At 36.9% G+C, this 19,195-nt stretch overlaps 1 protein-coding gene across 4 annotated transcripts in view; it reads left to right on the top strand.

The window, feature by feature from the left end:
* The window catches only part of LOC116506662 (transducin-like enhancer protein 1), a 78,425-nt gene that overhangs the window by 11,446 nt on the left and 47,784 nt on the right, over positions 1 to 19,195 (top strand). For 2 of the 4 annotated variants that reach the window (XM_032214502.1, XM_032214500.1), the window contains exons 5-6: positions 9,592 to 9,654; positions 11,835 to 11,909. In XM_032214502.1, the coding sequence (XP_032070393.1) occupies positions 9,592 to 9,654; positions 11,835 to 11,909 (138 nt within the window). Of the gene's footprint in view, positions 1 to 9,591; positions 9,655 to 11,834; positions 11,940 to 19,195 lie in introns of all 4 variants that reach the window. The other 2 variants (XM_032214501.1, XM_032214499.1) reach the window with 1 other exon arrangement.

Here is a 19,195-nt window from a genome sequence, read left to right as displayed (position 1 = left end):
TGGCGAGGGAGACCTCGCTGAAACGTTGCCAAGATAATCTCAATCTTGCATGGGAAAAGACCTGAATACAACAAGACCAGCATACCTACACCTGTGAAAATCTACGAAAACAAATATACATATGTGTGTGTGTGTGTGTGTGTATGTATGTATACACATGTATACATATATAAATATGTATATGTGTATATATATATATATATATGTATATATATACACACAGAGAGAGAGATATACACATACATACTCTAAAAGATAGCAATAGCAATCCATGTCAATATACTTCCATGTATTTGCCCATATAGTCACCTGTAGCTGAGCTCAACGGAAGGGTACCTTTTTGTACTTTTAGTTATATGCATAACACTTCGAAATAGATGAACTCATAGATTTTGTATACAAAATCCATTGTAGTTGTCTTTAGCAGTAGCAATATATCATATAAAATGAATGTTAGTTGCTTAGTAAAAGATTGGAAAAGATACTATGTATCATGTGCTAAGAATAGAGAAAATTGTTCTCTTATTTATTTGCTATGCTTTTTTCAAGAAAAGACAAGCCCAGTTATTTATAATCAATACAGAAATGTATATGATCAAAACTAAAAAAACCCCTCCCATGTTGCTCTTACTTTAAGATTTTTTTGGAAGGCATTGGCACGTATGTGACTTGAGACCCACAATTCACTGAATCAGTGAAGCTATTCTGATAACAGAATGTGCAGAACACAATAGTATTATATGAAGTAAAAAAATATCAATTAACAGTCTTACCCACTAACCAGTTAAGAGAATGAAATCTGCTTCAGTCAAATTACATCAACTTCTTGAGAATAAAAAATATGAATGAATTACTCAGAAAGACAAGGATGGCATTTGAATTTAATACCCACTTGTATTCTTGCTGCCCAAAACATGTAGGTTTTGTTTCTGATATATCAAAATCTGTATTGTATGCATATTTGATTTTTTAACATGGAGTCATATAATCATAACATAGTAATCATTTTTAAAGTTCATGCATGGTTCTATAGGATATAAGTTTGGTAGAACTGAAGTGATGCACTGTTTTGCTAATATTTGTAGACAGTCATTGATCAAAGCTCATCTAGTTTATGCGTATGCACGCACAGTCCTCTTTATCAATCTGAATTTAATCTGTTTGATTATGGCTTCACAACTCTTTCTGTTGATTGCAATATTAATGGTGACAACACCGATAACTTGAAATATACTGGGAGGCCACCTTCACGACTTCTTTGTGTAATGGTTAATATGGCTGTAAATAAGAGATGAATGTGGCTACTTTTCTAAGTCTATTACTCAGGAGGCCTGTAAACATGATTGGCTGTTACAATTCTAGCAGAATCATTCGATTTGAGAGCAATAGAGAGATAAGGTATCCAATTACCCAAATGATTTGCAGGGCTAGCGGTGTTGTCATGGAGATGTGAGTTGGAACAAATTAAATTTTAAGCAATAAAAATAATCTTAAAGCACGTCTGGGAACAAGAACATTTGGCAATGGCACTTACCTGAATTGAATCTTAGTTTGACATGCTGTTGTTTGACATTGATATACTGTGGGGGCTTAATCCTCCAGATATGGCACACAGCCTCTTAATACGTTGCTGTCATGGCCAAAATAAGAAAACAGCACTGCCTTTTTCCAACAGGCACCTTCTAGAGATGAAGGATTTCAGTTCCCATCATCCTAGGCAGCACATTAGCTTTAAAAATATGATAGTTAATAAGGCACACTATTGTAAGATAGGAGAGCACAGCAATAGTTGTACATAAATGAGCCCAAAATTTCTGATGCTAAGCAAAACAGGTGAGTTTTGCCCTGTTTTATGACCTTTCTTGGCACAGTTATGAAGTTAGTAACATGGTTGCTGCAGTTGGGAAGTTAGTGATTATTAAGTAAACCTTGCTTCCCCATTGGCTCTGCATGACCTTGGGACAATGCAACCGCCATAAAGGTGAGCCACTTGCCAAACGCTCCAAAATGGTCATAAGTCACCTTTTCCAGGGGTCTTGTAACTTTGAATGGTCCCTTGAATAATTGAAATTGCAGTGACTTCATACATCTGACATTTAACATTTCAATTTTAAACGTGTGGCAACTTTTCTTACAGCCCTTTAAAGGCAAGCAAGTTACGATGGCCATTATAACCTTGATTATATCCTTTGGACTGTTTGTTACGTTGGCTCTTTTAGGTTGTCTTGAAGACCGGTTTTTTTTCCCTTGAGCAAATGAAACCTTTTAAAAAAGAGGGGTATGCTGTACAAAATAACTTCCACTGTCAGTTTCACTTACTGTCTTTGTGGAAGAGTCTTTTGTCCTGCAAGTCACTCTTGTGGAAGGCTGCAAATTGGATGCTTTCTGCCCTCCCTGGCAAAGTGAAGGTATCTCTAAGCCATTTTGTTAACAATTTACAGATGTAAGGAAAGTAACTTCTGAGAGAAGGACATACTTCAAGTGATAAAGAATAACAATCTAAATGTGTTTTTGAGTCAGAGAAGCCTACTTTCCCCCTTATTAACGCTATATCAAACCGATTCGTGCCTTACAACATGGTTTTAAAAAGAATCCTGTAAAAAGCTTTCATCCTTATATCTGTTAGACAGATGGAGACAAAAATTGGACTGAGGTCAAGCCATTTGCAGCATACTCACAGCCTTCGATTTTCCTTACCACAGATCATCTCAAATGATTCAGTAATGACCAAAAGGGCAGCCTTGACCTTTATTCCCTGGTGGATTACTGCTACACTGTATATAAATGGCAAGAACATTTTGCTCATTCAGATGGAGTTTTCAGCTCTATTTTGCTGAAATCTCTATAGTACCAATGCAGGGATTTGAACACAGTTAGTTGCTTGTTTTGTAGAAAACCTAAATATATAGTTTCAGTTTCAGTTAGGTGATCATACTGTCCTTTTGAAAGGTTTTTTTCCCCCCTGCCCCAGAACCTTGAGTTTCGTGCTCTTTTTTTAAAACCCCCTTTTTTAAAAAAAGAAAATACTGATAGTAAATGAATTTGGCAGAAGTTTGTATTTTAATTCTTACTACAAATATTTCCTTTCTCACCTTTGCAATATTTAATTTTTCTATAATAGTTTTTCTTTTCTTATTTTGGCAAATGGTTTTGTATGGATTTTTTTAAAAAATATCCTTCATGACATATCATATTTCAAATTTATAGTGCATAGCTTTCTAGAGGATAAAAGATGTTTATTTGGTTGTCTATGTTGTAGGGTGATTTTTAAATCAGAATGTCTTAAATCTACAATGAGTAATAGCTGGATAAGTAGCTAAGTCCAATAGATTGTTTTGGCCAATGTATATAATAAATGAGAACTCATAGTTGCTCATTATAAATAATATAAGAACAATAATAAGGCCCGAAGAGATTACAATTGTTTCTATGGTTGAAATTCTATTGTTCTGATAGTCAAAAAAAAGACTGTAAAATAGTCTAGGTTTGCTTTGAATTTGAACGATACAGGAAATAGAAGTAATGTAGATATGATTTGTGCTTTCCTCTTTGTGGTTGCCTTTTCACAGTTCCCATACCATGCAAAAATTCACTCAAACAGTGCAGCATATTATATAGGAATGTATTCAGCTAGGTTTGCTCAGTACAAAATGTATTTTGTTTCTAGAATCTCCATTGTAATGTTCTGCTGAAATATTACAAATTGTCTGTTCTTCGATTGGAACAAAGTTATTCAATGTGTTGAATATTCTAGCATAGAAAAGCATTATAATTTGAGGCCAACTGTTGCTGCCTTGCTCTTTTACTCCAGCTGCAGGAGATACATGATGATTGTTCATGTTGGAAATAGGGAGACGGAGTTCTAGTCCCACCTTGGGCAAAATGCAGTTGGGTGACCTTGGCTTGTCATTCTCTCTCAGCCTTAAGGGAGAAGACAATAGCAAACCATTTCAGAAAAACCTTGCCAAGAAAATTGTATGGACTTCTTCAGGCATTCTCCAAGAATTGGACATGATTGAAGGGAAGAAGAAATAATAATTCCGATGTGCCTTAAATTATCTCAATTTTTATTGAGGTGCTTGTTACTTGTTTTCACACAGTGTACCTGCTAGTTGTCAGCCAAAGAACAATGAAAATCAACTTCATTGTTCCTTCCACAAAGTTTTGCCTGCACATGGGGTGGAAGCTCTGGAAAAAAGGCCTGCTGATATTCTTTAATTGTGTGAATATTATTAGCTGGTTTTGCCTAGTGGTTAAGGTTAAGGCACCAGGCTAGAAACCAGATGACTGAGTTCTAGTCTTGTTTTCAGCATGAAAGCCTAGTAGGTGACTTTGGGCTAATAATTGTCTCTCAGCCCAATCCATCTCACAGGGTTGCTGTTGTGGGGAAAATTGAAGAGAGAAGAGATATTAGGTATGTGTGGCCCCTTGTGCTATAAAAATAATAAAGGGTTAAAAAATTAAAACAAAAGAACATTACTGTAAGATGAGAGAATATATATATATTGAACACCTACACCAAAATTCAATCAACCAACTAACCAAACCCAACTTGCATTAGTAATTTACATTTATACAACCTCAACATCATACGCAACACTTGTATGTGAAGCAAAATAGTGAGTGCACAAAATACGGGTAATGTTTTACATTACTTGCTTGATTTTAAAAAAACAGAAGCAGAACAAACACAACACTTGGAGAGCCCATACAACCACCCACTTGAATTTTTAACTTCTCCCTAGCATCAGAAAAAAAGCAATAATTTACTAGGCAGTCAAGCAGCTACAAGCAGTTTTCTCCTGTCTGACCATGTGTTTAATTGCTTTTCTCCACTCAACACTCCTCTCCCACATCACCTTATTCAATCTAAAGCAATAGCAAGAAAGATAGACTGGTCCCTGCTGTGGTATTGGCTATGCTGGGTGAAAAAAAAGCAGTCACAAAACAACAGTCCAATTACGGTGCTATGAGCAACTGGAACATTCAAAACTATGCATCTCGAGACAGCCAAGCTTATTATTATGCAAATTCTACTATTTGCATAAAAATACGGTGGGGGGGATGGAAAATGCATGTTTTGTTTCGTGATTAGAGCCTGCTTTCCTACCCATACTATACCCAAAGTGGCAAACAATTAAAAAATGTGGGAGTGCTGTTGTTGATTTTAATCCAAGGCAGACGGAGTTTTCCACTGGGGTTTCATGTCTAGGATACACAGTTCATGCCACTTCTAGATTGGCTTTTCTGGAAATGGCATGATAATGACAAACATGTCATAAGGCTGTCAGGATTTTTCAGGGCTCTATAATCCAAATAGCTACAGGAACCACTTCAGTTTAAGAGGACCTTAAGAGTTACATTAATCATAAAAAGGATGCTGTCAGATTGAACCAAGTACATGTTCTAACAATGGACATATTAGAGTTGCATTGAATTTTCATGAGATTTATTATTTTTCTGTGAAAGCTGTCATTTTGGTAAGTGTAATGAAGTTTGCATGACTTTCCTTCCACCCTGTCTCTTATTTTTGTGTGTGTGTGTGTGTGTGTGTGTGTGGGCGCATGCTTGTTTCCTCAATTTGCTGCCACTTGGAGATGGTGGAAGATAGCTCCTGACAGCAGTAGATATATATTCCTTTCCTGTGGGAGCTGCCCTCTATGCACAGAGTGAGATAATGTTTTGGAATGACATTTCTGGCTGACTAACTTCATGTGGATTCTTTGAACAGCATCATTGTCAGTAGGAGGCACGTGGGAACATCTGTCTTGTTTGTCTCAACAGTGAGGGTATAGTCCCACCTCCTTGATAGCTGTTTTTCTGCAAGCAGATTTTGCCAAAGGTGCTGAAAATTACCAAATATTTACAGATAACTCTTCTGTATATAACAGAACCTAATTTAATAGTAGTGTATGGCTTTGTTAATTATTTATGCACCAGATAGCCAAATATATTTTTTCAAAATATGGAAAAACCAAAAGCGTGAAATATTTGGTTTAGTAGGCAATAAGAGAAGGGGATGATAGATGTTATACATCATAATAAAAATAATTGCTTTTAAATGTATTTGTCACCTAACTCCCAGAAACTCTATACATCTTTAGTTTAATGAAATTACAGATGTCATTTGTAATTATGCAGTGAAGAAAGATTTTTAATTTATTCTGAGATGCATTAGAAATTGATATTACAGACTACTTCCACATAAGAATGTCTTCTATAAGAACTAATTGGTGAGATGAATTTTTGAGGATTTGAATGGAATATTTAGTTTAATTTCTCCCATCTAACAAAGAACAATGAGGAGGATGCCTTTTGAAGTCAGGAAACTGGATTGCCTTTCAGATAACAAAGCATTGCTTCTCACAAAAAAGTAAAAGCTTTTGGTGATATCCCGTTTAATTAACATGATGAAATTGCATTTTCTAAGACATCTAGCTTTTCATACATCTCTAATTTGTATTTCAATTGTGGGAAGCACTTACTCCTTTTCTCCTGCCCCAAAATATTATTTTAATCACATCATGGATAACCTCTGACAAGGTCTGGTGTTCTTCAGTTGAAATTACAAGGACAGTTTGTTGACTGTGACAGGAAAAGATAATTCAGATAAGTAAAAATAGGAGGTTACAAGAAAATAGGAAAATATTGGTGCATGTACTTCATCTGGGATTTATTGTTTTTATTAATATGCCACAGTAAAGAGATTTGGAGTGCATATTACAGCTGTAATCCTAGTTTCAGCAATTACTTAAAACAATTGAAGTCCTTTGAACTTTCCAGTTCTAAATAGACTAAATCCAACTCTTTTAACATAGAATGGAATTTTGAATATTCCTGTGTAGAAATCTGGAAGAATGTTGGTCTAATTTTATTTCCAATAGTTTAAAAATAAGTTTCTTCTTTATTTTCCGGATATTGTCCCAGGTTTTGTTGTTGTTGTTGTTGTTAAACTGTGTCTGTGTGTGTGTGTTTATGTGTGTGTGTGTAAGTACCGGTACATATACTTCCAAGATTGATAAAATGAGGACCTAGATATTGATGGGGCAAATGTGCTGACTCTGTAATCAGTTTAGAGAGGGCTGTAAAGCACTGTGAAGTAGTAAGTCTACATGCTATTGCTATATGCATTCTGCAATATAGGAGCTGAAGTAAAAGGACAAAGCTTATTTTTCTTTTTTGCTGATTACTTATCACTGCCACTTGTCAGGTCAGGAAGACAAAGCAGTTATTGTGAATGGATTTTTTTTTTTATTGTGAATGGATTTTTTTTTAAAAAAAATAGGTATAAAATAATTCATTCTTAACACTACAGTCCTTATGCTTGGAAAAATTTCTCAGCTCCATCTATTTTATAATATTTTTGCTAATGGAGAACTCAGAAGCATTCACACCTTTTTTTTGGGTCATTCTAACAAAGGCATCACTCAAGAATACGTTTGGAAACTTGTTAACTTTCTGTGCTAAAAGACTGAGCAAACATTTCCTGCTCTAGGTCATGGTGCCTTATGATTTTTGGTACACAGGTTCTCAGTAGTGTGATTATTTATCTAAACTTCCAGTTTGTTCAAGGAAATACCTTAACTTTATTGTTGCTTTTAAATTTTTAATGAGAATTCACTTTTAATGGGGAAAAATGACCCATGGAAACTGCTGTATTAAGAAACAATGCATTAAATTCTTCTGTGGGGAAAAGCTTCGAGTATCATACATTTTAATCTTGGTTAAATATATGTGGTTTCCTTCTGTAGAAAGGAAAGAAAGAAAAGAAAATCTCTGATCAAACATTTACAGAATTTGAAGCAGGCATTTTTGAAACTGTTCAAGCACCTGCCTTTCCCCCCCTTAATCACTCAGTTCAATATGAAATGTTGACAAAATGACAAATAACAACACTTGAAGCTGACTGTGCTTCAGATCAAAACACTTTAAGTTAGTAAAAAAAATATACACATACCTCCCACAGAATGCAAACAATTTCAGTCTCAACTTTATCTTGAATTCCCCCATCATGTTTATGATGCTTTAGAAAGGAGGGCACTGATTGAGTCTGGAGCCCCAGCAAGCTTGTCATTTACAAATAAATCAAAAGGTCATCATTGCCATAGCAAAGGACTAATGACTGGGGTTGCTGTTGTGCTCTTTGATAGGCCCAACACTCAAGCCTGCTATTAAAAATGAATGCATTCAAGAGGCCTTACATTAAGAACATAAACAATTAAGGGTACTTGAGGGGCTTTCACAAGAGGCACCAGCCTTGCAGATCTGCTTTGGTGGCGAGCAAAAAGAATCCGGGCAATTAGTGTTGATGTATCTGCTGTCTGCAAGGGATGGTTTCTTTCATCCCCCATTGTTTTAACTGTCCTCTGTATTTGCAGATCAGAAATCTAGCGATAAGCTGTGTCAAGCTAGCTACGACAACTCAGAATTCATGAATGTTACATGAACCTGAGGGGCTGTGTCAGGAATTTCAGAGATTTAATGCCATCTATATGGCATATTCCTAAAGCATAGCTTATATTTTTGATTGATTGACTGGTTTGGGGCTATTCACTCCCATCCCCTCTTTTTAAAGGTTGGATTCTGGCCTCATGAGTATTTCTTAGGACTTTTTTTCATGCTGCAAGCTTGTCTTCATTAAATATCTGAAGCTGTTATTACTAGTTGTGGAACATTTCAAAGTAGATTGAGTTCTTACTCAAAAAAATGAAAGGGTAGCATAAATTAAAGTTGAGTGTAGATTTTTGTGGCTCACAGATGGTTTGAATGAAAGACTGTGTCAGTGCCATACAATCATATATAGTGCAGTATTGACAAATACAGATAGTCTCCAATTTATATCAGTTCGTTTAGCGACCATTCAAAGTTACATCAGCACTAGAAAAAGTGATTTATGACACTTAGAACTGTTACCACAATCCCATGGTTACGCAATCAAAATTTGGATACTAGGCAACTGTTTCATATTTATGATGAAAGGCCATGTGAACACCTTTTCAATCTTCTGACAAGCAAAGTCACTGCGGAAACCAGATTTACTTAACAACCACGTTACTATCTTAACAACTGCAGTGAATTACTTAACAGCTCTGGCAAGAAGATCGTAAATAGGGCAAAATTCATTTAACAGATGTTTCATTTATGGCAGTGATGCAGGATGCCCTTATCAGGTATCTTGCATCTCTGCCATAAATATCACAAGATACTAAGCATAGATTGTTATAAAGTACCTACTTGGATATCAGTTTGTGAGGTTATCTACTTGTGACTCATTTCTCCTTTTTCAATACTTAGAAGACTTCAAATAATAAAAAATGGGGAGGAACAATAGATTTACCAATCTCATGCTAGTCTTGAATTCATGCTTTATTTGTTAATGACTTGTGTAGTAAGAATATATTTGTTTAAATATACGTGAAGCTGTAGCAGATGTTCTTCAGTAAGATGAACTCTTTCAGCTTAACTACATATTCTAGATATTTGATGTAATATTGGGGTACTTCACATTTTATAACATTTATTTTTCACATGAACTTGCAAACTAAAATATAATGTGTGTGTATTAATCCAAATATTTACTTTTCTCTATAGACTGAAATTGCCAAGAGATTGAATACAATCTGTGCACAAGTCATTCCATTTTTGTCTCAAGAAGTAAGTACAAATGTTCAGCTGTTTAAAGTGAAATTATGTTGCAGCTTTGTTTGTAAATTAGTTTTTAAAATGTTAATTTTATCAAAATTCAGAAGAATGAGGAACATCTGTTATAGCTGAAGTATGCAGGCCCCCTGTTAATTTGGTCTAGCAGATGAGATGAGATACACCAACTGTATAACTGGTGAAATAGCTCAACCACAAAATTATTCTTTCCAACACAGGAGGAGGCAGTCTAAAAAGATTATCAAGATTTTTTTAATGCTAGCATTAGCTTAGCAGCTGCTAGTCTAACCATTTGTTAAATCCTCTGTAAATAAAAATGATAGTGTTTAATAGCACACTAAACTTTTTGAGTGGCATTTGCAAAACCAAAAAAACATCTAAGAATTGGTTGAAATTCTGAAAGCCCTTTTACGTTTCATTTGAAACATTAAAGTCTAAGAAAGGAGAAGTCTAGCAAAAGTCTAAGAAAAAGGCCTGAATTGTAATCTGCGTTAAATTTCTTGACAGACATTTATTACTGTGTTTATTGTTTTGGGGTTGCCAGGCGGCTGCTCCCTTGTGAGCAGACTCCCGAAAAGCTGGGCACAGCCTCAGGGGTGAAGCAGCCATGAGGTAACCATGCTCACGAGCAGCCACCCAGCAAATCCCCTCTCTAGCCAGGCAGAGCGCCATTCACTGACCTAGGGGGTATCACTAAGGCGCCCGCCATGTGGCGCTCTGCCTGACCCTCAGTTCCCATGGCTTGGCACATTCGGGATACTCCATAAGTCAGTGCATGGAGCTCTGCCTGGCTGGAGAGGGGTGTTGCACAAGCGCCTCTTCTGCCCCCAGCCTCACCAAACCCTTCCACAGTTCTCCCAGAGCGCCGCCGCTGCCCGCCGCCATGCTCTGAGCATAACTTCCGAACTCCAAAACTTGGGGCTGAGTCTTCCAGCATCGGCTGCTCTAAGAGTATTCTCTATGGTGGGCTGGCTGCCGGACAGAGCGGCCAATGCTGGAAGACTCGGCCCTGAGTTTTGGAGTTTGGAAGTTATGCTCGGAGCGTGGCATTGGCAGGCGGCGGTGGCGGAGCCTTGGGAGAGCTGCAGAAGGGTTTGGTGAGGCTTGTTTGGAACAGGAGCTTGCGCAACCCCCTCTCCAGCCAGGCAGAGCTCCATGCACTGACCTAGGAGGTATCCTGAATGTGCCAAGCCACGGGAGCTGGGGGTGGGCAGAGCGCCATGTGGCTTGGCACCTTAGTGAGGTCAGTGAATGGCACTCTGCCCAGCTGGAGAGGGGATTTGCCGGGTGGCTGCTCCCTTGCGAGTGGACTTCCAAAGAGCCAGGCACAGCCTCAGGGGTGAAGCAGCCATGAGGTAACCAAGCTCATGAGCAGCTGCCCGGCAACTCCCTCCTCTGGCTAGGCAGAACACCACTTCCCAACCTAGCGGTATCCCGAAGGCGGCAAGCAACATGAGTGCCTTTCCCCTGGCTCCCGCGGCTTGGCGCCTTCGGGATACCGCTAGGTCGGTGAGTGGTCCTCTTCTGGCCGGAGGGGGGGTTGTCTAGGGGGTTTATTTTGGGGGGTTGGCTTATATTTTTGCGAAAAATGTGGCAAGGCGTTAGTTTCGGGACAGGTCGTATTTTCGGGGAAACACGGTAGCATTTATGTAGCAATAGATGTGAATTTTGGGGAGTATCAAAACCTGGTTACTGACACAAATGTAAATTGAATTTAGTGTATGGGAGAACCTGGTGACTAAATTGATACCAGGACATTGGTAGAATGCTTATTAACACAACACGAATAGGCCAGATATACTACCCTAATGCTTTGTCACACACACTTTCCTAGCTCACAATTGGCACCCAGGGGTGTCTTCAGTGATGACTCCCCAATGAGGTAGTGTTAAGGCAAGGGTTGAGGTTGTGACCATCATTAGCCAATAGTATGTTTTAGCACAGTTTGCACAACAGAAGTGTTACTTATCAGCTTTGGAAGAAGGTTAACTTGCAAATAAGCTATAGTAAAAGCTATGTATTTATGCATGGTGAAAGGAAGTTGTGTCTCAGTTTGCTAATTTGAAATATACCTACTGCTTGATTGAAAAAAGACCTTTTTCTCCTACTTAAATCTGAAGATCTAAATCTGATCTAAATGTGTTCTGATAATAGACATTTATTTGTCCTTCTAGCATCAACAACAAGTAGCTCAAGCAGTGGAACGTGCCAAACAAGTGACTATGGCTGAGCTGAATGCCATCATCGGGGTACGTGGCCTTGCAGGTCTACCTCCTACAGTGTGTATAACCAGCTTTCCTTTTTTATTGCTTTTGGCATTTTTGATGTTTCAATTTTTAATATGTAATAATATCTTTGATAATTGGCTAGATTTTAAGTGTTTTCTTGGCACTTATGCATTTTTAACTGGTAGCATTGCTAAAAGCTTAATTTATCAAATGATATTGCTTTATGCTGTATATCGGGAGTGTATATTAAGTTGCCCTTGGCAATTTAAAGACTTGTGGATTTCAATTCCCAGAATTCCCCAGCCAACCATTCTGGGAAATTCTGGGAATTGAAGTCCACCAGTTTTTAAATTGCCAAGATTGGACATCCCTGTTATATATCGTAGACCTATTTTATATGTGGAATGTTTCTGAATTGCAAATTAATGTTTGGAATGGGTATGTCATAGGTTAGAAAAAAGAAACCAAACTAATTAGGACTGATACATTTTGTAGGGATTAACAGATTTTCTTGGTATCTGAGTCATTTGATAATCTGAATATCTACATTTACAAAAAAAAAATAACATTAGCATGCTATAAAAGTAAAGTTATTTTGTTTATATTTATAAGTGGAAAAAATGATTGGGTGAAATGTTTATTTCTGCTTTTGCTTAGGTATGGTGTGCTGTATCATTCCAATTAATATACTATAGTAATACTAATGTCATAGTTACATCCCAAAATAACATAACAAGTTGTATTTAAATAAAAGTAAAAATAGTTATCTAATAGTTATCTATCTTCCTCCTGACATTATAGAAAAAGATGAGAAAGAATAGTAGACAATCTAGGTTTGCCAGAATTTGTATACTCCTCATGTACTTAGAAAGTTTAAAACTTTTAACTTCATGGAAAAATCACCTGCTAATATATGAAAGCAAGTATATAACTTGCTTTATATTTATGGGCATTGTGCATTTTACTTGTCATATACATTAATTTTATAATGCTGAAGACATATCACTTGTATTTCCACCCTATTGCTTCTGTAGTGGGCAAAAGAACTTGAAACAAGTCCTCCTTCTGATTTTTATTCATGTGCGAGTACTATGAGAGATTGAAATTATTCATTTACTAGTTTATGTTAATTGCTTGTGAGAAGATGCCCTGCTGGTCTTTATAGTTCCCTCAGACACTTTGTAATGATAATTAGACATGCTGCTGTATGGATTAACAGTGCAATAGTCCAGTGACGTGTTCAAACAATAGCACCGGTTAATCCATCTGTGCTTAAAATTACATCCCAACTGGAGATGGGGGAACTCCCCCCATCCCCACAAGACCTAAGGAGGATTAAAAGATGATCCTCTGCTTGAAAACTCTGCTTTAATCAATTTCTGAATTGTAGATCTGTGGAAAATTATTGGCAGTCAATTAGGTGAAATAAACTGAGAGAATGACCTTCATTTCCTTTTAATAGCCATTCCTCCCTGCAAGTGTCAGTAGATTTTCAACTTAAATTTTATTCAGGCAGCCTTATTACATGCCACAGATTAGCTTTGCATAAACACAACTCCTCCTTTAAACTATGTCCTTTTTCTTCCTGCTTGCCCCATCCAGTCAACTACCGTTTTTCCCAAAAGTCTTTATTTGTCTTCATGACCCATGACTTGTCCCTATGATGTCTTTACTTGGAATTTAGTTCAGAAGTTCAACTGGGTATTTTCTATGCCTGCAAGTGTTGTTTAGCGGACACAGCTCAAAATAGCTTTTAAAATAAATTGGAAATGTTTATATTGGACAATGAATATTTTGTGGAGCATCTGGCTTATATCTTTGTACACTGCTGCCTTTTCCTTAAGAGCACCCAGAAGCCAAGAGAACAATACTGCAATCTTTTACAGACTACCTCCAGTTGAATGCCTTCAGCACAAACTTGGATATTTTTAAAGGAACAAAACTACCATCCATTTATTTAATACGCTGATTTCATTTTAAGTGAAACAACATTAAAAAAGACTGTAAATTGAGGTTCACCTCATATGCAGTGAACTCCTCCTGAAAAATAATTGCATACTTCTTAGCAAGAAAATAAGATTTGCCCTGTCAAATTGGACCAATTTAATCCAGCATTTTTTCATTGTGATAAAATACTGGATTGAATCAAAGTAGGGTGATCACAGGCAGGAGACTGCAAATGTTATTTGGAGGGATGCTGCCTTAAATCCTAAAGTAACTCTAATTGGTAAATTACTCCTGAGTGGATGTATCTCAACCCACCGGATCACATCTTGTGGAATGAATTCCATGGGTTAGTTATGAGCTTGCGAAGATGGACTTTTCTTTCATTTGTTCTAAATCTCTTTCCATTGGATAATTCTTTTGTGAGCAGGAAATAAACCTTTTTACTGTCCACTTACTGCAAGCTATTCATGACTTTATGCATTTCAGCCATGTCCCTCTCAATGGTACGTATGCATAGGTTATCAGCCCTGCAACAAATTGAGGCATTTATATGTTATCGTCAACTATAATATATCTTATTTTTCACTATTTCTAAGCATCATGTTTTTTCCCAACCTTTCCCCCCAATCTAAGTAGTGCCTTGCCCAGCTGATCTAACAATTGTGTTATAATCCAAAAACTATTGTGCAACTGCAGTCTCACTTTACACATAGATATTGGTCCAGCAAGAGATCATCTCTTCCACTGCACATTTGTATACACAAATAATTATCCTGTGCTGCACAATAAGTTTCATGCTCTGACATATGCTTGATTTATTTGAAAGGGGTTGGGTACACTCTGGAAAATTGGAGTAGCATAAAATTGGGCTGACAATTCACTGGCCCTTTGCTCCTCTTCATTGAACATTCACTGTGTCAGCCTGTGTCCCTAGAGGGGAGGAAGCATCAGGAGTCGGTCTGTTCCTACAAGCAGCAGCTGCACTAAAGTAAACGCCAGCTCAGTTTAATAGCAGCTGTCAGTATTGTTCAGAGACCCAACTTAGTATAAAGAACAATAGTGGAGGCCATGCTCTTAAACTGCAGTGTCTTTCAGGCTAATAAAAGAAATAGTAATTTAACGGTTTAGACATCTATTGTGAGCCTGAAACTTCATGAGTCTTTTCAAAATGCAAATCAACTGCTGAATTCTCCAACATTAGAAGCACAAATCAAGTAGCCACCGGCTAAGCAAGGCCCAAGAAATGTGAGTTGCATTGAAATAGAAGCAGTAGAGAGGCAACAAATTGAGGGGAAAGTTGAGTTCCTAATAAATGTATGGAAATAGTTAAGATCCATGTTTTTAGTGATGCTTAGTGAGATTTAGGATTTTTTTTTAAAAAAAGTTTTGTTGCTTGACATGGAAAATAATTGCTTCTAAATGGTGCCCTTACTTCTTTGTTGAGAATGCCCTTCTACCTCTAGACTTGTATTCCATTTGGCACAAGAATTAAGGCACAGGAAGGTGTGAGGAAGGTATGTGGGAAAACATTCAGTTAAATTGGAGGGTGGGAGAGTTTGCTCTCATAAAATCTGTAAGCTAGATCTGGAACTGTGCATGTTTAATCCTGATGGAACAAATTCTAACAACCCCACAAACACCTCTCCTACAAATGTAACACTCTTGAAAAGTGTCCAGGTTCCTTTTTCAGGAGTCCGAGCCAGTATGGATTGCTCATCTGCAAGTTCATGCAGTCCAGGTCGTTGAGATTGTATAGTGTTTATTTGAAGATAAGGCAAAAGGCTCCTAGACAGAATACCTTCACATACATGACACACATTTGCTTTGAAGGATAATGAGTCTAATTTTAAATGTTACAAAGTGAACTAGCAAAATGGCAAGTGAAGCAATCATTCTCTTCCTATTTCAATGTTCCAAGTGTGGTGATAAATATTTTATTGGAATGGACATTTAAATGGATTTCTTAGTAAAGTTTTAAGAGATTAGAGTAAGAGGAAAATATAGTCAGCGGTTAGGAAAATTAAAGAAAGTTTTCATTAGGACAGGGGTATCAAACTCAATTTCATTGAGGCGTTGTGTTTGGCCTTGGGAGGCAGGGTGGGGGTGGCCAGCTATACGTTAGAGGAGTATCTGTGATAGCCCAACAGCTCTGTCAGTGAAAATGGGCTGTTTCCAGGGTGGCCCACAGGGTCCCATCTAAGCACCTGTGGGCTGGATCCAGCCCCTGGGCCTTGAGTTTGACATCCCTGTATTAGAATCATAATTAGGCCACACTGATAATTAGAACACTTTAAGAGATTGATATAGATTTGCAGATTTTTTTAACAAAAATGCACTGTAGAAATACATCTTAACAAGTATCTTTTGGGTCCACAAGACATTGTGGATATTTTAGTTGAGGTGAAAAAGAATTTAATACTTTAATGATTGAAGGGTTTCCTCTTACCCCTTTGAGGTGTGCTGTTCATGCTTCTGTGAAATGTATCAGTTGGATTGATGGTATTGGTGAGACAGATTGAGTTGTTGGCAACTAAAGGGCTTTGTGCCATTGCATGAGGTGATTGACTAAAGGATTAGCAAACCACTGGATTATTTTTCCTTTCCTTGGCTATGGTATTTCTGAGACGGTAGTGTGTGAAGCTTAAGAGGATGAGGTTAACCTCTTGGGGGTTTATTATGAGCCTGTAGTTAATCTTCAGAGCGCCTATAAATTACTAGAATATATCTTTTCCTGTAAAATAGAAATGTGGAGGCAAAAATTTGCTGCAGCAGCTTCTTATTGCAGAAGTGTTAGAATCATCATCTGCAATTCTGACTTTACTTCTGGGGTGGATGGGGAGAAGGGGCCATTGCAGAGATAAAATGTCAAAAGTCTTTTAAAGAAGGTTGGGAAAAAAGGTTTAATAGTATTTCCCCAGTCCAAATATTTTAGGCTGCAGCTATCTAATCCACAACCCACCAAACCTCTAGCTGTTAAAATTAACTATTTGGGGGTAAAGTGGTGGAAAAAATCAGCAAGATGATGGATGGAGCATTGGGATACGTAACTCATTCCCTTTGCACATGTGTCACACATTCCAGCTGCCATTTGCCTCCCCTCCCCCACACACGGCTGGTTAATACTGATTGAAGATTACAAGAATTGTCTTTTTTGTTTGAGGAGTATACTCCAGATTTAAACTAAAAAACAAGATTCTGAACAAATAGAAGGATTTCTTTATCTACTTAAGGGGATCTAAATTACAAAGTATGCTAAAAACCAGAGTCTAGTATGTATTTCTTAAAACTGCTTTCTCCCCATATACCTTGCAGATTGCATTCGAAATATCAAGCTATGCTTTTGAAATAAGACATATGTTTGCTGCTTGATGGGTGGTATGAATTTAGCATTAGAATTAGAAACAAAGAGCCATAAAGGTCAGATAGAGGAGTGTATAGAGACATAAAATAAATTTATTCAGACAACTATAAAATCTGTTATCTGTCTATTCTATTATTTCCAGTTTTTAGTTGGAAGCTTTTTTGTTCTTGCCTAAACCTATGCAATTGTGTTTTTATTCCCTGTGCTAATAATTATTTCAGAAATGCAAATTGAAATGTATTAATTTTGATCATAATTTTGAGAAGCTTTGGTCGTGCATTGGTTGGAAAGCAATATTGCAGGCAAACTGCTGACTGCCACATGTTCGATCCTGATGGGAAGTAAGGTTGAATCAGCCTTCCATCCTTCCGAGGTTGGTAAAATGAGGACCCAGATTGTTGGGAACAATATGCTGACATTTGTAAATCGCTTAAACCAGGGGTGTCGAACTGGTGGCCCGCGGGCCAGATATGTCACATGCAGGCCACACCTATCCCAACTCCGCAAAGGGGAAAAACATCTTGATACATCATGTGATGGCAATGTGACACTGGAAGTTTGACACCCGTGGCTTAGAGGGAGCTGTAAAGCACAATGGAGCAATATATAAGGCTAAAAAGTGTTATTTTCTAGAAATACTTTATTGTATAAGTGAGGGGCAGATTGCCATTTTGGATTTATTTTTCTTTCTTTCCCTTTCCCATTGAATAAAAGTATCTACAAGATTAGGACATGATTTAAACTAGAAAATATTCCAGAGGCTAAAACCAAACATGAAATTACTCAATTATAATTGTACAACAGTGTTACAACTTTTAAATTCCTGTTGAAAGTACCAAGTCTCTTCAGACTGCATACTTTTCTCCTTTATTACATCAGGCTTTGACCCCTGTTGCTGGATTTCACTAGTCATGCTGGCTAAAAAAATATTTGGTTAATAGTGATGCTACTCTGAAGTGGTATTTAATGGTTACCTATCTGAATTAAACTTGCAAGTTTAATAAAGGAATATCTTATTAAATTGTATCATTTAATTTGAATATTATTTTTCTCCTTTTGCAGTAAATATGCTACTTTTTTGATTTAGAACGTGATTTAAAATTCCTTAATTAAATTAATTACAAGTTTTAGGAAATTGTGTCATGATATATGTAAACTAGTTAAAAAAAATTATTCAAGGAAGCAACCAAGAGCTTTTCCAGGGGCACTCAATTTCCTGGTTTTCATACACACAAAAAGTTATAAGCATCAATCAACCTCTTTTTATTGGCATCCTAATTGCAAATCCAGCATATTGTCAGATGTACAGTGTTAACTTTGAATTCAAGATTGGAGAAGACCATCACCTACTACACCTTACTTAAGGAGAAAACCTATTCAAGTACTTTATTAGGAGTGGGAAAATATAAAATTCATTGATCCACATGCTTTGTATACAGTAGGTTATAACTCGAGTGATCTCAGTTTTTAAAAAAATGATTGATTAGGTGATAGGGGAAAATAATCCTCCACTTAACAGCCTGTATAGGAACTGGAATGAAGCTGAAGTGAACAGTAGTGTAATAAGTGGGAAAAAATAAATACTGAACTAGTATAAAACAGCTTATATAAATCCCATGTTGCTACATTAGCTTCATGAACAGAGTTTTTTTTAAAAAAAACACCTACACACATAGAAAAAAATGATACAAATAGAAATTTCTATACTGAATCTTACTAAAGTAAAGCTTAGGAATATCACTGACATTGATTGCAGTGTTTAAATATTTGAAACTGTCTTTGGAACAGAGAATAAAAGGGGCTTAAAACACATTTAGTTATTGTAGATATAGGGGTTTATATCACATGATTAAAAGATTAAAAGTAAAGAAGTTGTGCTAAACATAGTTTCCTGGTTCATATGAGATTGCAATTCTAGTTGACTGGAAGATTATTGGTTTGTCAGTTGCAGTATTCAAAGTGACTTCATATGTAGCCTAAAAATGAATATATACGTTCA

Source organism: Thamnophis elegans, chromosome 3 (genome assembly GCF_009769535.1).
Source record: "Thamnophis elegans isolate rThaEle1 chromosome 3, rThaEle1.pri, whole genome shotgun sequence".
NCBI classification, from domain to species: domain Eukaryota; kingdom Metazoa; phylum Chordata; class Lepidosauria; order Squamata; family Colubridae; genus Thamnophis; species Thamnophis elegans.
The sequence above is the reverse complement of the archived record's forward strand: the minus strand, read 5'-3'. Positions and strand labels throughout refer to the sequence as shown.